The sequence below is a fragment of the Schistocerca americana genome, chromosome 3 (genome assembly GCF_021461395.2).
Source record: "Schistocerca americana isolate TAMUIC-IGC-003095 chromosome 3, iqSchAmer2.1, whole genome shotgun sequence".
Taxonomy (NCBI): domain Eukaryota; kingdom Metazoa; phylum Arthropoda; class Insecta; order Orthoptera; family Acrididae; genus Schistocerca; species Schistocerca americana.
In genome coordinates, this window is record NC_060121.1 from 687,927,269 (window position 1) to 687,946,931 (window position 19,663).

The following is a 19,663-nucleotide window of genomic DNA, read 5'->3' on the forward strand; positions in this document are numbered from 1 at the left end:
CATATCAGATGTTATCCCTTATATTGTTAATGGAAAAGTGTCACAAATTTAAATAATGGTACATCAACTATATGTGGACTTCGAAAAGCAGCGTACGACAGTGTCGCTAGGAAAAGCCTTTCCAACATTGTGGGAGTTGCAGATGTCAACAAAACTGTATGACATTTTTGAAGCGATTTATTCAGCTCCAATACAGTACTACACTATAATATAATGCTAAAAACTTGTTAAAATGACTTAAGCAATGCCAACTGCAAAATAAAAGCTAATAGAAAACGTTCCAATAATTTTCTGTTCTTTCAAAGACTTAACCAAGAAGATTCTTTATTGGACAACACACCCATGCTCAGAAGGAATAGACAATATCTGCTGTAAAACTGTGTAGGTCTGGAACATGAAGTGGCTGCACTTGGCCTCATCATGTGTAAGAAAGAGGGGGAATTAAAAAAAAACTGAACACCAGAAACAAAACAAGGTGGAGATGTGTTGAGAGGTTTGAAAGGTATGAAAGAGTAAATCAGTTTAAGTACTTGGGTGGAATGGTTAGGGACGACAGTATGGTACCAACGGATATAAATGCAAGAACAGCTGCAGCTAACAACTACTATTACAGCTTCCTTAAATTCCTGCAGTCCTGCAACATTTCAAGGCAGTTGAAGATGAAAGTTTACAAAATGATTATAAAACCTGTAGTTATGTATTGTCATGAAATGTGGACAGTAACACAAAGAGTTAGAAATGCTTTGGATGCATGGGAATGCAAAGTACTGTGGAAGATATAAGGGGCAGTATGTAATAATGGTGCTTGGAGAATTATGACCAATTCAGAACTGTACGAAATCTATAAGAATCGACTAATAATGTAGATGTACAGGCATAAAGGTTACCGTGGTTGGGACATGTCCAGGGAACGGAAAAACTGCGAGTACCAAAGAAAGTGCTATTTGCAAAGCCAGGGAGTAGCTGCTCAGTGTGAGACCAAGATCTTGATGGCTGGATGATGCAGACACACATCTCAGAAGATCAGGAGTGTGGAGCTAGATAATGCTGATGAAGTCAAGAGATGAATGGAGGAGACAGTTGACTGACACGATCCAAGACCTTCATTAGCTGTAGTGCCTGAAAAGAGGAGATATCATGGAAGAGAAACCTGAAATTTAGATGTCACATATAATAACAGATGCAAAGTTACAGTCACAAACAGAGCATCAAGTGAGCCAGAACTTGCAGTTTTGTCCACCCCTGTTGCCCCACTCAACAGAAGTTTACTTGCCCTGCAAGTCACACTTGAGCACACTGTCTCTGAGAGCAGGTATGCTGGAGAAAGTACAAGTGAGCAAAATCTCCTATTTGCAAACTTCTTCAGTTCAGTACAGAAATGAAAATATATACAGGCATGAGTAAAGTAGGCAGCCCACCATCTAACGACACTATTGTAGGTCTCCAAGAATCATGTGATTCGTAAAATATTTATGTCTTTATAGACTTAATGAGAAGAGTGATGGCACAGATATGTAGAATTATGGAACTCTCTCACCAGTGTAAATTCTTTTGTATTATTAGGTAATAAAGATGTCCTCAACTCAAAAGTTGGTTTGAATACCACAATGCTTTACTAGGCATGGTCCTTTTGGAAGTGGCATGTCCTCGTCTTCCTCTAACCTTTGAACAGACTTGCACAGGCAGTTATGAGGAGACCTACACTTTAATGTGGACTCTGACCACTGGGCAACTTAGCATTTTTCATATTAGCAAATCACTGCCAGAAGTGAAAGAATCAATAAGTGATACATAATCCTAAAACCAAGTGATGATTCAATCTTTGACCTTTGATTTTGCACCAAGACACTTACCCAGTGACTATCTAACCACATGTTGTGGAATCAAGGAACAGATTTTGTGCTAAGAGTCCATGTCCATGTTTTTTTCCTTTGCTTTGTTTTTCTTCCACGGAATCTTTGGTATAGTTCTGCATCATTTTGTAGTGAACAAAATACATATTAACAGAGTACGATAACACAGGTGTAATTAGACTAATCGCTTCCTGATTAAAAGAACCAGGTACATTATTCTTAATGGAGGCACACTATCAGAAAGAAAAGAGAAATCCTTTGTGCCTCAAGAAATGATTGGGTCAAGCCTAGTCTACTACCCCACCTGATCTGAAATCCATTATTCAATCAATTCATTATTATTTTTATTAGTCTGGGACTATTACCAAATTGGGTTAAGTTGAAGAGTGCCCCCCACCCCCTAGGTACCTGGGTAATTAAGAGAGAGAGAGAGAGAGAGAGAGAGAGAGAGAGAGAGAGAGAGACTTTCAGAAATGCAGAACATAACATAATTATGTTAAAAAGAGAAAATTAAATAACTTACCACTAATCTGTTTGTCACTTTCGCTGCCACCATACCAAATGCAAGTATATATAGTGCTGGATGTTGCTCATATACATTTTCTGCACTCTTCCTGTATATGATATATGCAGGTAGAATTACAAGGCTAAAAGGTATGACTGGTGATAGTACACTTGTGCCCTGTATAAAGAGTAGAATTAAGATTGTTAGCTGGAAGTATCACACAATCCACAAAGGTTTAAAAACTCTGAGACTACATAATTATAACTGATAGTCTATGCTCTACATAATGGGAAAATGAACAGATTATGTCTACTTATTAATATTTTGCAAGTGAAATTGGAAGAAAAATATCTTTTTATGAAGTGAAAATTTGCATTACTTGTTCAATTGTAAACAGTTCCAAACACATTACTTTTAATGGTATACGTACAAGACATTAAGAAAAAATGTTATTTGTCCCCTTATATTTTGATTTAGTTTCTTATTGCAAGTGAAGGGAACCAATATATCATGTACACAAGTGTTGGAAACACTACATTGGTAACGTTACAATTACCGTAAAAATGGAACTGCAATGATTACTATACTGGTTAAACAAAAAATAAATTGATTTTTTTTCATGTAAGGAACATTTAATCCAGTATACTAATTAAAAAAAGAGAATCAATTATCTAACAAGTTTGTTATATTTCAATTGTTAGCAAAATGAATCTTCCTACTTCTTAACCAGTGAAAAGCATATAGAAAGAAGCACCAACTTGCATGAAAAGCAGAAGCATATTCCATTAGTGGCTGTAACCAAAGCTGGGTTTAGTCGTGTCTTATTGTTACTTTGGAGGGGGGAAGTAAGTCACAAACATTAAATTCTACAATGCTGTCTATAATTGAATGAATTTTCTGTACTGGCTGAAAATGGGAAGACATACTTTATATGTCCCAAGCATATCATGCACAACCACATTTACAACTAAAGCATCAAGCATGCATGGTCCTATCACAACTAAATTTGATTTGGTTTGGTTTGGAAGGATATATTTTATTAATAATATTCGGCCTCCTGTCAAAATATTTTTATTTTATACTTGTTGTTAATGCATTTCGGAGTTACAAGTCCATTTTCCAAGGACTGCATGGAGATAATGAGTGTTACATCTGCTTCAATTTTTTACCTAACATGATCAGAACAACAAAGTTGTCAAGTTTTACGAGAAAACAGTCAAAAGTGGAATTAACCCTGGCAATACCAACTTTAAGCCCACATTCTATACATACTATAATCTAATCGCATTCTTTACATTCTAAAATGAAGAATTTTAATTTTTAATGAATTATTCTACATGATTCTATATATGTTTTAAATTTTTTAGTTAAACGTAATCCAAAAATTTGTCTAATTGAGGTGATCATTACATTCTCCCAGTTGTAAATGCAACTTTGCACAACGAATGTCTTATTCAATTAATAATAGTGCTGTGGTAATATAAAGCATCTAGACATCAAATGTGTCTGTGTGCATAGCAACAATTGTTTTAACTATGAAAGGGGTATTCTTGGACAGAAAATCAAGCTGAACTTCGGTGCTACGGAAACTTATGGAGCTACAGGTAGATGTTATTTGTGTACTAGTGAAAGCTGGTCAAAAGCAGAAAAGTATAACAAAGTGGACCAAATAATAATAACCTGCAACAACTGTAAGAGATGCACATGAAGTAAACAGAAGTGTGAATTTGTTCCAAAGAACATGATGAATGTTCTGAGAAACAATATTATGTACACTATTTGAATTTTAACTCAAATGGTTGCTATGTTTTTGATTTGCAGTAAAGTTTTCTTCAAGGGTTATATTACAACTTTTACTACTCATTTAAAAAGATACAGTTTACCATGGCTAAACATACTTAAATGTCTCTGTAAGTGGAAAAAATAAGTTTCTGAAGACTATACTAAAAGATGTTACCAAGTTATGAACCCCATTTATGCATCATTACCTCTAAAAGTACATTAATAAAACTGAACACCAATTAATAAAATTTAATTTCATTTGTGTTCATATCGTACCATCCCTGGAGCTGACAGAAAGGGTTACATAATTATTCTACTTCATTTTTATTGCCCTGGGAAAGTATGATGATGTCATCTACATATCAAAAATAAATTATTCGGCTAACTAATACATGATTTGAACAAAGAGTCAGGTTTTCTAAATGACCCCACAGCTACACAATGTGGTTGTTCATAAAACTGAAAATAACAGTGGACTGGAAACGGAACATGCTGAAACGGTTATACGTCAAAATGTAATAACACAGAAAAACCATGGCAGATTTAAATTACAAATCATTTATTACTATTATTATTATTATTATTTACATTTTATGGCCTTCACTGGACCACTCTAGCCAACTTTATACAAAGAATTTTTCAGTTTCCTGTCAGCCCAGTACTTCTTCATTCTCTCAGATCTCATCCTTCTTTCTTCATCAGAAATCACCCTTCCTATTATCTGTTTGTTGACTCTTGTTTGCAGTCTGGTTTGTGTGTCTGTGAGTTAACTGAATTTGTCAGTTTTGTTTCTTAGGTCTTCCAATGTAATCTGTAGCTCATCCATATCTTCCTTGATTTCTATTATCCACTTAATGTTGCAGTTACTATTCAACAATTTTTCTATTATTCTCCTGATGATCCTGTTCTCTGGTGTTCTGATTAGATGTCTGAAAAATGAAATATGTTTCTTCCTGATTGTACTCATTACTGATTCTATTTCCTTGTAGACTGTTTCATTTGTAGCTACTCCCCAGTGTCTATCTTTCTGGTAAGATTTGTTGATGCACGTTCTGATGATTCTTCTCTCTGTTTTGAGTATTTTGTCTATTTGTGCAGTGGCAATTGTTTTGAAGACGGTTTCACTTGCGTACATTATTTCTGGTTGATTGACTGTTTTGTAGTATTTTAATTTTGTTGCTGTTGACAGGCTCTTTTAGTTGTAAGTGTTCTTGGTGATATATTGTGCTCTAGTCAATTTGTTTATTCTGTTATGCCATGCTGGCTTTTCACTGAGGTTGTATGTTATGATTTCTTCCAGATATTTAAATTTATCTACAATATTGATTTCTTGGTTTCCAATGGCAATTTTGTTTATGAGCGGTGGGCTAGTTAACATGATGATTGTTTTTTCAAAGGATATTGCAAGGCCAATTTTCTGTGCTACTTCCTGTAGTGAGATAACTTCTTGTTTGGTTTCTTGAGTACTGTTGGACAAGAGAGTAAGGTCATCAGCAAATACTAGACAATTGAAACTTATGTTGTCTTTGGATCTTCCAATTTGGATGTTCTTTGGGTTAGTCTTGTACCATTCCCTCATTATGTATTATAAAGCACAGTTGAACAGTAGAGGTGCCAAGCAATTTCCTTGTCTTAAACCTGTTTTTATGATGAATGGCTCAGAGAGTTGCCCCCTGAACTTGACTTTTGATACAATGTTGGTTAAGGTGAGTTGTATCAATTTGATTAGTTTTGTATGCAGCCCAAAATTTCTTAATATTTTTAACATTGAAGGGCTATGGATACAGTCACATGCTTTTTTTCAAGTTCACAAAGGTTATTACAAGAGTTTATTTAGTTTCTTGTAATATGCTATGGTTAATTTTAAAGTGATGATCTGTTCTGCACAGCTTCTCCAAGGTCTGAAGCCTCCTTGGTATTCACCTAATTCTTCCTCTAGTTGCTCTTTGATCCTCTCGTATAGAATTTTGGAGAAAATCTTGTATGTGCAGTCTAAGAGAGAGATACATCTGTAATTATCTGGGTTGCTTTTATCTCCTTTTTTTGTGGAGTGGGTGGATTATGGCTGTGGTCCAATGTTCGGGAAACTTTTCTGTTATCCAGATTTTTGTTAGGACTGTGTGTAAGGGTCTTTCAACTGTATCACTGGTATATTTCCACATTTCTGCAAAAACTTGGTCTTCTCTGCATGCCTTATAATTTTTCATCTCTCTGAGTGCCATTTCCACCCCTTGGATTGTTGGAGGATTTATGAGATCATTTTATTTAAGGGAATGCAAATTTTGACCGTTTCACATAATTTATAATGCCTAACAGATGTTACAGAAGTTAGTAAGTCTACAGCTAAAAGAACATGTAAAAACAGAAATTTAGGTAAAGATATAAGTGTGATGCTTCATTTCCATGGAATGTGCACAGCATCACCTCACTCATTTCTGAGTACTAATGAGAATACAGTATTGATGTGAATGACACAACAAAAAACAAAATTCTCTGTTTCATTTCAAGAATTTCAACCATGGCTAATAGGTCTTCCTTTTTGCTGCACTTAATTTGTTGGCCAATGGAATGCGAGGAACATTTCTTAGGACAGTAAGGTCGTGCAGTTTTGTCTCCGAAATTACAAAACATTTTATTTTATTCACTGCGCAATACGCTGTTAAATTCTAATGATTTCATCTTATCACAATGTGGTGGTTATTTCTGAGGAACAGCTGTCCCTTTTTTCTTTGATGCATCTTTCCTTTAATTCCAAACTGAGTATTCTTCTTTATGTTTTTAATCTTTTCTTTCCATCATTAAGCACTGGACATAAAAGATTCATCTCAAAAATAAATGAAATAAAAATACTACTGCTTTTGCTTGTAGACAATGGAAGTGAGAAAAAGTTATAATCTGTACCACTGCAACCAGACATGGTGACCAGGTTCAGCATTCCTCATGTTACGAACAAAGGAACTTACTCACTGTTATGTACAGTGAAGGTATTTTGAGGCAGGGGAAAGAAACGAAAGTATCAAATTTTGAGACTTCCTGCATTTCCCATTTCCTGTCTTCAATTATGTTTCGACACAAGTTCTATGAGGTCCATAAACTCTTTACTTCTGAGGCTTAAATTATTTAAATTTTTGTTAATGATTTCTAATTTTGGCTTAACTGGGACACTGACATACAAATTTACAATATCAAAGGATGTTAGTGTAGCTCTACTGGGTACCTGAAAGTCCTCAAATGGCTGAGTAAATTCTCTGTTGTTCTTTACAGGGCTGCTGCTTTCACTGGTGTACTATGCCTTCTTTAGGATGTTTAACAGGTTCCTGATAACTGGAATGCTGGGCTATTTCTACAATTTATAACTAATCTAATGGAGATATCATCTTTATGCACTATCAGTTGGGCTCTTAAAACTGGTACTTGTGGATTCAGCATGATTATGTTCATAGATTCTTGCTCAGTGAACAGGAAACTGCCGTTCTTCACTGATTCATTGCCCTATTTTTGTGAGGAATCTTTCTTAATTTTCCAGATGATTTTTTTTCGAGGAAAAAATGGCTTGTGTTTTTTTGTACATAGTCACCTACCTTCATTATAACAGTGACATAGTCTTTATTGGCGTTAACAGCTATGCCCCTATTTTGTTTCAATTTTTGACTGGTATTACTCTCTATATAGAGGGTCTATACAAGGGCAATGTTCTTGAGGACAATATTATAGAAATGGAAGAGAATGTAGACGAAGATGAAATAGGAGGTATGATACTGTGTGAAGAGTTTGACAGAGCACTGAAAGACCTAAGTCAAAACAAGGCCCCGGTAGTAGACAACTTTCCATTGGGGCTACTGACAGCCTTGGAAGAGCCAGGCCTAACAAAACTCTACCGTCTAGTGAGCAAGATGTATGAGACAGGCGAAATATCATCAGACTTCAAGAAGAATATAATAATTCCAATCCCAAAGAAAGCAGATGTTGACAGATGTGAAAATTACCAAACTATCAGTATAATAAGCCATGGCTGCAAAATACTAACATGAATTCTTTACAGACGAATGAAAAAACTGGTAGAAGCCGACCTCGGGGGAGATCAGTTTGGATTCCGTAGAAATGCTGGAACACGTGAGGCAATACTGAACCTACAACTTATCTTAGAAAATAGATTAAGGAAAGGCAAATCTTCGTTTCTAGCATTTGTAGACTTAGAAAAAGCTTTTGACAAAGTTGACTGCAATACTCTCTTTCAAATTCTGAAGGTGGCAGGGGTAAAATACAGGGTGCGAAAGGCTATTTACAATTTGTACAGAAACCAGAGGACAGTTATAAGAGTCGAGGGGCACAAAAGAGAAGCAGTGGTTGAGTGAGACAGAGTTGTAGCCTATTCCCGATGTTATTCAATCTGTATATTGAGCAAGCAGTAAAGTAAACAAAAGAAAAATTTGGAGTTGGCATTAAAATCCATGGAGAAGAAATAAAAACTTTGAGGTTCGCTGATGACATTGTAATTCTGTCAGAGACACCATAGGACCTGGAAGAGCAGCTGAGCGGAATGGACCTTGTCTTGAAAGGAGGATATAAGATGAACATCAACAAACGCAAAACCAGAATAATGGAATGTAGTCAAATTAAATCGGGTGATGCTGCAGGAATTAGATTAAGAAATGAGACGTTTAAAGTAGTAAATGGGTTTTCTTATTTGGGGAGCAAAATAACTGATCATGATCGAAGTAGAGAGGATATAAAATGTAGACTGGCAATGGCAAGGAAAGCGTGTCTGAAGAAGAGAAATTTGTGAACATCGAGTATAGTTTTAAGTGTCAGGAAGTCATTTCTGAAAGTATTTGTATGGAGTGTGGCCATGCATGGAAGTGAAACATGGACGATAAATAGTTTAGACAAGAAGAGAATAGAAGCTTTCCAAAAGTGGCGCTACAGAAGAATGCTGAAGATTAGATGGGTAGATCACATTTGAATACAATTGGAGAGAAGAGAAATTTGTGGTACAACTTGACTAGAAGAAGGGATCGATTGGTAGGGCATATTCTGAGGCATCAAGGGATCACCAATTTAGTATTGGAGGGCAGCGTGGAGGGTAAAAATCGTAGCGGGAGACCAAGAGATGAATACACTAAGCAGATTCAGAAGGCTGTAGGTTGCAGTAGGTACTAGGAGATGACGGTCCTTGCACAGGATAGAGTAGCATGGAGAGCTGCATCAAATCAGTCTCTGGACTGAAGACCACAACAACATAACAACATTACTCTCTAGATGTGACACACTGTTGCCTTTGGTCTTCTTCCAGTGCTTTTTTCAGAGCTAAGTTGGCCTTGTGAGTCACTATTATCCATTTTGTGGAGTTTTTACTCCAAATTTTGCAGCTTGTTTTTTGGTCTAACTTGTGCCTTATATTTTGATTGAGGCCTTTCTCAAACAGCTTTCATTCTTCTCAAAGTCAATGACTGTTGTATTGATGGCTGGAGACAAACTTAAATGAGGGTGGTTTTTCAAGCTTCAACAGATTTTTGAGATGGATTTCTTCTATTTTTTTCATTTCTTTGTCACTTTATCATTAGTGATGTTCATATTTGATCTTATGTGCAAATATGCGTAGTTGCAGTTGTTGTCTGACACACACACACACACACACACACACACACACACACACACACACACACACAAAAACACACACGTAAATCATACACAGAAAGAAAACACCTGCATCTAGAACTATTTAACAATATACAACAACTTCCTCCATCCCACTACACAAAAACTAGCAGCACAGGGCAGTGAGCTTCTCAATGGCTCACCATGATCTTGGCGATAATAATCGAACAAAATGCTGCTAATAATGGATAAGTAGCATCTGCAATCACCTACATCGACATGATTACTCTGCAATTCACAATTAAAGAGCCTGGCAGAGGGTTTGTTGAACAACCTTCAACAAAATTCTCTACCATTCCAATCTTCAACAGCATGCAGGAAAAACGAACACTTAAAATCTCTCCATGTGAGCTCTGATTCTTATTTTTATTATGATGATCATTTCTCCCTATGTAGGTGGGCACCAACAAAATATTTTCACACTTGTAGGAGAAAGTTTGTGATTGAAATTTCATGAGAAGATCCTGCTGCAGCAAAAATGTGTCTTTGTTTTAATGCTTGTCATCCCAATTTGCCTATTGCATCCACATGACACACAATCCCCTACTTCACAATAATACCAAATGAGCTGCCATTCTTTGGACTTTTTCAACACCCTCCTTCAATCCTATCTGATGCAGCTACCCGACTGCGCAAAAAAACATATGGGCAAGAGTAGAGTAGGCAGTCTCTTTAGTATAACTGCTGCATTTTTTAAGTGTTCTGCCAATAAACCACAGTCTTTGTTTCACTGTTACATCCTCTCCATAATAACATAGAAAAGAAAGTAAACAGAAATGAACCAACACACTTGTTACCAAAGGACAATAAACCACAAAATATTTCAGAACTTTTAACAGAACTGCTAAACTTTTCAAAAGATTTGGCATTAAAATAAGCTATTACACAAACAATAAAGTAACACAAGTTCTTACTCACAGTTACAACAAACTTTATGTACATAAGCAACAACATCACAAGACCAAACTATCTCAGCTGTTACATATGTGATTTATTGATCCTGAACAGTAGACTAAACCTGAAGAAACTGCAAAAGATAGGGATTTAAGGAAATGGGAACTCGATAAAGTGAAAGAACCAGAGGTTGTACAGTGCTTCAGAGAGAACATCAGAGAACGATTGAAGAGAATTGTGTGTGTGTGTGTGTGTGTGTGTGTGTGTGGGGGGGGGGGGGGGGGGGGAGGGGGGGGGGGAATATAGTAGAAGAAGAATGGACAGCTTTGAGAGATGATATAGTGAAGGCAGCAGAGGATCAAGTAAAAAGATTTTTGCTAGTAGAAATCCTTGGGTAACAGAAGAGAAATTGAATTTAATTGCTGAAAGGAGGAAATATAAAAATGCTGTAAATGAAGCAAGCAAAAACAAATACAAACGTCTCAAAAACATGATCAACAGGAAGTGCAAAATGGCTAAGCAGGGATGGCTAGAGGACAAATGTACGGATGTAGAGGCATTTATCACTATTGCTGAAATGTAAGTGCCTATGTGGAAGTTTTTCAGTAATGCAGATGATATACTTTATGCAGTCAAACACAGGTAATATGTTACACAATACTTGATTTTCATTATTAATCTCACTTGTGGCCGTTTTTCTTGCAAAGCTAGTAGCTGTATCATTCTGTTCTGTTAGGAAAAACCTGAAGCAATTGTAACACACGTTATGTCTATTAAGTCCTGGAAGAATGAAGTTGTAGCTCCTAAAGTCGCAGGACAATAATTATAAAAGAAAAGTACTCAAGACTGAATACTATTAGTACAATATATCCCTAACCTACAAGTTATTGTTGTGATAATGTCTATTAATAACAAAACATTTAAGGGCCCAAAAATCTCACATCATAGCTTCACTCCAGCAGAGGAACAAAACATAGCTGCATTGTATTGAGTTCAGTCATTTCACATAAATCCCACAAACTAACAAAATTTCATCTCCTCTAGAGTAAGAGGTATTTCAACATTAAACTTAACTTACTGGAATAAATTTAACTAAAGCCACCACATAGAAACTTTCAGCGGAACCTCACATATTCTATCATTTGCAATTCTGACTTGTAGGAACATTAAAAAGTAATGCAGCATTAGTTATCCTGTGTTATTCCATGGCATTAAATATAAGAAATACCAACATGCTTTTTTTTTGTTTTTTGTTTTTTTTTTTTTTAAAGCATAATTTCAGTACTCATGTTCTATTTCATGCAGCACCAAAAGATAGGTAAAATTCACTGCTATTTCATCTTTATAATGATACCTAATTACTGTCTTTGTGACATAAATATCAATCTAACTACTAGGGAAAAATTTAATTAAATGCAGTTACTTTGTCAAACAATGGGGGAATAACAATACTGAAAGGACAGATTGTTACTCACCGCACACACAAGGAGGTGTGAAGTCACAGACAGGTACAATGAAAAATAATGCTAGAAATGTTCAGCTTTACTTTAGGATTACGTCCACACACACACACACACACACACACACACACACACACACACACAGCTGATGACAGTTGTAGTCTAAAGTCTAAAGCTGAAGCTGAACATTTGAACATTTCTAGCATTCTTTTTTATTGTGCCTTTCTGTGAGTAAATGCCTTCTCTGTGAGGTGACAAGAAATCTATACTTTCAATATTGTTGCAAGATACTTTGTGACATAGCACGGAATGTCAAACTACCCCACTTCAATTCTCCCAATATCTGAAGTAATACAGTCTACTATACAGACTTTGTGTTTGCTACAACAAAGCAAGTAACACAATAGCAAAACTTCTAACATGACAATCCCTCTATTAAACAAAATTAGCTGTTCCAGCTACTCTGGTGTCATAAGAAGGCCTTATATGAGCAGGGAGTAATCTCTTTAGCTACACCTAGTACTGTTTGTGTCAACATTGCAAATAGTTAACTCCCAGGACTTAATACCTACTTAACAGATAAACTAACCTTAAGAGAGAATAAATTTGGTGACAGTTCTAGGGCCTGCACTGAATTTGAAGATGACTTTTTTTAATTACCTGATTGATTATGAAACCTTAAGGATATAATCACACGAGGGATATAATCACACTGGCTTCAAACTGAACTAATATAAAGTTCTCATGTTTCCAGCATAGCTACATTTCAGGGAAGCATGATATTGCAACTAGATTAGCTTCCATCTTCATCAGAAGAAAATGAGAATATCTTTTTGACATGTCATACCTTTCAGAAGGAAGGTAGGCAGGCAGGTAGGTAGATAAGTAGGTTGGTTGGTAGGTAGGAAGGAAGATTCCAAGTTTAACATTATATCAGTGTCACAGTCATTATCAACAGAGCATAAGCTTGGATTGAGGAAAGTCAGAAAGGCAACTGACTAAGCACTTACAATGGAACTATCCAAGCGTTCACTTTAAGTGCTTCAAGAGAATCACGAAAAACCTAAATTTGGGTGGACAGACAGGGATGTGAACAGTCATCCCGCTAAATATAAGTCCAGTGTCTTACCAGTGAGCCTCATCACTAAAATGTCTTTCTTTGGGACTCATAGCCTGATGGTTCACATAATCATGCAGCAATCTGGCTATAAAATCACAGATCCTGTTGTCATGTTTACGAGGTCTGTTCAAAAAATTCTGAAACATTCATAATTTCACGCAAATGATGCACTGGAGTGAAATGCGGTTTGCTTCCCTCCACACACCTGTGTTTAACATGTAACTGCCAGTGTTGTATGTCTGTTAGTTATTGTTCAGTGCTGTATTGAGTAGAACATTGTGTCTCACAATTTGTGAATTTCGAGATCGCAGAGTTAGAGGAGCAACATGTCTGCATTACATTTGGCATGAAACTCAAGAAAACCTTTACAGTGAACACCAAATGATGCAGTAAGCCTAAGGTGATGAGTGCTTAAGCTGTACTGATATTACGAATGGTTCACACGGTTTAAAAATGGCCAGATGGAAGTTAAAGATGACCTTCGTTCAGGACACGGTTTGATGCCTACCAATGAACCTCATGTCACGAACGTCAATGAACTTGTGTGTGCCAATAGAAGACTTGACTGTTCAAGAGATTGCAGAAGAATGTAATATTTCAGTCGGATCATGTCATGAAATCCTGACACAGCACCTTGGAATACACTGGGTTGCCACCAAGTTTGTCCCACAGCCCATGAATCAGGACCAGAAAGACCTTTGCCTCGCAATCTGTGAAGAACTTTCGATCGTGCAAACGAGAACAAGATGTTCCTTAAGAGACTCATAACTGGTGATGATATGTGGATCTATGGTTATGATGTTGAGACCAAGGTTCAATCTTTGTTGGCATGTGACTATAGCACAAAAAACAAAATCACTGTGCTGCCTTATCCTCTGTACTCTCCAGACCTGGTCCCTGCAGACTTTTTTTATTTTCAAAGTTGAAAACCCCGTTGGAAGGACAAAGATTTGCAATGTGTGTGTGTGTGTGTGTGTGTGTGTGTGTGGGGGGGAATGGTGCTTCCTGCAATCCAGCAAGAGGAGTACCGATGTGGAAACTGCAATGGGAGCGGTGTATCAATTGTGGAGGATAGTATTTCAAAGGAGACCATGCACAACAAGTAAAAGGTATGCACAGAAAAATGTTGTCAGCAAAGTTCCAGAATTTTTTGAACAGACCTCTTAATACTGCTCACAAAGTACTCCCTACAGCAACCAAAAGAGTCAATAATGAAGCAATTCAAAATGTCCAGCAGGAACAGTTTGTATTTAACATTAGCATACTAGGCTATCCCGAGGTTGAGAATGAGCGTAAGCAGATGGGAGCTCTGACATATCGCAAGTAGTACAGACGAGACAAAAAAGGCCAATCAAAGGAAAATTTAATAAGGACACAGTTAAAAGAAGTGTAGCAAGAAGCATGACAAAGAAAAATTTGGGAGGAAGTACTGTTGATTCAGGATGGGCACATGAAGTGAGAGCAACGTGTATTGGTGGACTAGCATGCACATATAACATATGAAAAAATCTCAGGTCTGTGGAGGAATCCAGTTAGGAATATTTAGGAATAATACTATTTTTTGCTGCTGTATCTATTAATTATGTAAATATAGCAAAACAAAAGACTTTTACACATCTGTCATGTGTATATTCATTAACAGTTTTACTGCTGACCAATGTCATACTGAGATGACAGGCTTATGGGGAAAAAACCAAACAGTGCCATGAGGGACATCATTTTGAGTTTGGTTGAGCAATAAGTTCAACAATGGAATATGGTAAAAGAAGCAAAGGTTTAAAACATTCTGGGATTCTGCACTGATTCTACATCACAAAAGGCAGAATTGCAATCTTCTCTTGCATGTATGACAATGATTATAATTATGATACCAAATTTAATCAAAGGAAATAAATAGTTAGCTAACAGAATGTTCTTTGGTCTCGTGTAACAATACAGAAGAAATAACAGTATTTGATAAATTTCATTTGTAAGAAGACCACACAATGAAAGAAAGTAAAATAAATTGTAAATAGGAAGTAAGACTGAACAAGACATAACACAACCAGAGACAGGAAAATTTCGCAAAAATGAGAACACTAAAAACAACATGAAACTGGCATTGTTAGTGTAATAACACAAAATCTGCAATTTCTATGGAACAACATGGAATTTGTCATTTTAACGCGTAAAATTATTATAAATCTGAGGACTACAGTTCACTAATAGTCATAACTAATAATTATTGAACACTGATATTGCATTCTGCCTTCTTTTTCTCAATGCAGACATTCATGTGTAACCTTAAAATTACATTTCATTTCCCATGTAATGAACTATGACATGTCATCAAAAATAGAAGCAAAATTGGTAAAAAGTAAAACTGAATTTGGCAAAAAAATAACACCAAATTTGGCCATAAAATAAAACGAAGACTAAAGGACACTTTATTCTATTACTGATGCTTAACAACAATGTGGTAAATAGGTCACAGGTTTGGTACTTATTTTATCGCTACAAAAAGTTGTTCTTCATATCACTACAACTACTGGGGAGTATGAGTAAGGAAAGGAGTAATACTGAGACTCTGAGAAAAACGGAACTCTTAATTCACTGTGATGATCCTACACTGTGGCAACAGGAACTAAAAATTCACAAATCAACAAAGGGTAAACATTACAACATCAATGAAAATTCCACCTCTACCACTCTGGCCTGTGGTAGCACATACACCAACATTCAATATAGTGAGAGGAAAAACTGCATACTGAAAACAATATAATTTCAGAGATTTAGAATGGAAACAGTAAGTGAGCACTATACACATGCATAAGATAATTTTGAAATGTTTCCATATCAGTGAAACTACAACCACTGTGTGTAGCCAGTAATAGGCCACTTACAGAAAATTGTTACATAAAACTAGTGAGAGTAAAAAGACCGATGACACTAGCGCAGATGAGAGTACTGAAATATAAGTTTCTGACAAAATCCTTGTTACAGCCATGCATTTACATACTTGCTGCACACTGCTGTATTTGTGAAGATGTGTCTCAATGTTATCAGCTTTGATTATAGATAAAACTGCAGAGTTGGTGGGGCCACCCTGCATGTCATACACTGCTGGGACACTGCAGCTAATGGAACAGCATATTATTATTAGGCACAATATTCTGAGAAATGAAATACAGAACTGAAATGATCAGCACAGCCAAAGCACTGACATCAATATTCAATGCAGGTTTTAAATTTGTTACAGCAAGAAGAAAACTATTGTAAAAAGCTTGACAAACCAACTTACGGCTACAGTACAGTCACTCGTTCCACAACCATATGCTATTATGGTTACCACTCGAGAATGAGATAATGCTGCAGCCATGAGAATTGCCACAGACATTGGAACCAACCAAAGTTCCATATTTATCCAAGGAAGCTGTATTGCAATCAAAATTATTCATCACATTTATCAGACAGCTCCTCAATGCAGCAAATGAGAGGCATTAATGAGAGGCAAATCAGACCAGTGGAGCTAACATCCAGCTGCATCAGAACTATGTCGAATAAGAGTTCCAAGAATCAACAATCACAAATTAATTAAGGTACTGATAAACTGAAATCATTTTGCATTAACAGAAACGTTGCAAGTAAACATAATTTTGGGAAAAGTAAAATCTGCTTCATCCTGCAACCTGTTGCAGTCTAGGAAATGAAGAATGAAATAAACAAGATTATTGAAATGGATCAAAACCATTAAGCAGCAAATGTTTTTATAATTAACAATAATGCAATATGAAACATGAAATGGAGACAAATGACATTCACTTGTTCGATACAGGTAAGATGACATGTAAAACATCACAAAAAAATAGTTACTACCTGTTTAGAACGAATTGATGTAAATTTACATGATGATTTGAAGTTTCTTTTTGTTTTGGTTTCATGTGGTTCATGCTAGTGCACGTAGTCACCAATGCAAAACATGCCAAAAATAAATACGTAAATTTACTACTGCCAAGCCTAGAATAACCAGCAGTTGTTAGGTAGCATTAACTTTAGAGTTTAACTGATGGACCTGTGTGTAAACACTGACTGGTATCTACTTAAGCAACTGCCCCAGATCTTCTATAAGAATGAATTATCCACTGGCAAAACAAAATTTATTGTACATCAGTGTTAAAAATGTAATATCAAAGACTTCACAACTCCTTTACCTATTGAGCACCGTGACACACAAATTTTGAGTTCTCGGTGAAATTCTGCTCTAAAAATGAGTTTGAGAGCCAAACTGAGTTTAAACACCGATTTGTATAGGTGCTTTAGCCCGACCAATTAGCCATGTGATCTAACGCACTGCTTTCCGGGTGGGAAGGCATGAAGGCCCCGGCACGAATCCGCCCAGCGGATTAGTGTTGAGGTCCGCTGTGCCGGCCAGTCTGTGGGTGGTTTTTAAGGTGGTTTTCCATCTGCCTTGGCAACTGCGGGCTGGTTCCCCTTATTCCGCCTCAGATACACTATGCCAGCAATTGCTGTGCAAACACTTTCTCCACGTACACCATAATTACTCTACTACACAAACATTGGGGTTACACTCATCTGGTGTGAGGGGTCCACTGGGGGCCAAACCGTACAATAAGCCTGAGTTCAGTGTGGGGCAGCAGTGGGGTGAGTGGACTGCTGTAGCCTGTGGGGTTGTGACCCACTGAGAGCTAGGGCGGGGGCGTAGCCTCTTCGTCGTTTCTAGGTCCCCAGTTCAATAAAATAAGTGCTTTGGTAACAATCTCCACTATTCCCTCCTTCTCCCTTTCATATTTCGTCCCGATATTGTCACTGTTCATCTCACTTCACTGTCTTCCTTTAATCTCTTCAAAACACTTGAATATTTCATACTGAAAAGATTTTATGAATACTATTATAAGCCAGTTTGACTGCATTTTTAACCTGTCTTCAATAGTGTTACTTCTATTTATCTTTGTTGTCCGCCCCCGTAATTAGACAGTTGCTTCAGAATAATGTACCCTGACAAGTCTGGTCTCCACAACACATTCAAAATTATCTTCTTCTTTTTCCTCTTCATCATCATCACACTAATATTATTTGTCAACATACAAAATGGAAACGGTAAGGTCTCCAATTTGGAGCAAGTAATTTAAGACATGCACTATTATTTTTCCACAATCCATACTGTACTTTCCAACTTTCTCTATATTTAGATAATGACCATAGACCCTTATAAGCAGCAAAAAGAGTTTAGTGATTATACATGCTTCACACAGAAGCTCTGCACTTTCAGCTTTTACAGCTATTTGTCAATAAATGGCATTGGATGTAATAAAATTTAGTAGTGTAGTTACATGTGGTTATATTACCACATAAACAACTGTCAAATATTTTAAATTTGTTGAAAAAATGGTTCAAATGGCTCTGAGCACTATTGGACTTAACTTATGAGGTCATCAGTCCCCTAGAACTTAGAACTACTTAAACCTAACTAACCTAAGGACATCACACACACCCATGCCCGAGGCAGGATTCGAACCTGCGACCGTAGTGGTCACGCGGCTCCAGACTGTAGTGCCTAGAACCGCTCGGCCATTCCGGCGGCTAAATTTGCTGATTTCGATTTATAAAATATTGGTCAGCTCTTCCCTAGAATGGTGTTCAACTTAATATCTGGAAGTTTTGTTTCGTAACAACATCCAAATGACGTTCCAATGAAGAGTTCCTTTTCTAATAATCATTTTATTCGTCTATTAGGCCATAAGGTTGAGCAAATCAAATGTATTAATCTTTCAAATTCCCATAAAACATTTCCATAACTCAACTGCTATTTCCTAAAACCATTAAAACTTTTTATGTCAAACCACTTAACATTATTACTCCACAGTATTATAATGATGTAAAGCCCTAAATTAAATGTAAATAATGGCAGAGGTTACATGTGCACTTTCTTTTAATAGTTCTTATGTGGCTGTACGTAACTTGTCACTTTATATTAAAAGTTATCTATTTTTTCAACTATTGTTTAATCCACAACATTATTTGAATAAGGTGTGTAGGCACAATTAGCACCGTGTAAGAGTCACATAGCTGTGTGCACCAACCCAAACATAATATAATCATTACAATGGTCATTTTCTGTTATAAGACATGAACAAAGAAAAAAACAGTGAGAGACAGGAGGAACACAAGCTGCAGACAACATGGAAGTGTTCTCAATACAAGCAACCAATAAATATTTGCTGAACTTACAGCAACTGTTGAGCCGTTTTTTCCAACTCCCCCCTTTTGAAAGACAAGGAAGAACTGTGTGAAAAGATGCAAGTAGCCACAAAAAAATGCAGCACTTACAAAGTGACACACTCTTCCCCCTGTCCAAGGAATCTAATGAAAGAAAATATGAAACTGATAAGAC

General features: G+C 36.5%; 1 protein-coding gene across 3 annotated transcripts in view; it reads right to left on the reverse strand.

The window, feature by feature from the left end:
- LOC124606676 (cholinephosphotransferase 1) overlaps positions 1-19,663 on the reverse strand; it is a 179,663-nt gene that overhangs the window by 89,930 nt on the left and 70,070 nt on the right. For 2 of the 3 annotated variants that reach the window (XM_047138692.1, XM_047138690.1), the window contains 2 exons: positions 19,501-19,632; positions 2,377-2,535 (listed from right to left, as the gene is read on the reverse strand). In XM_047138692.1, coding sequence (XP_046994648.1) covers positions 2,377-2,535; positions 19,501-19,632 — 291 coding nt within the window. The remainder of the gene's footprint in view (positions 1-2,376; positions 2,536-19,500; positions 19,633-19,663) is intronic. The other variant, XM_047138691.1, reaches the window with a different exon arrangement.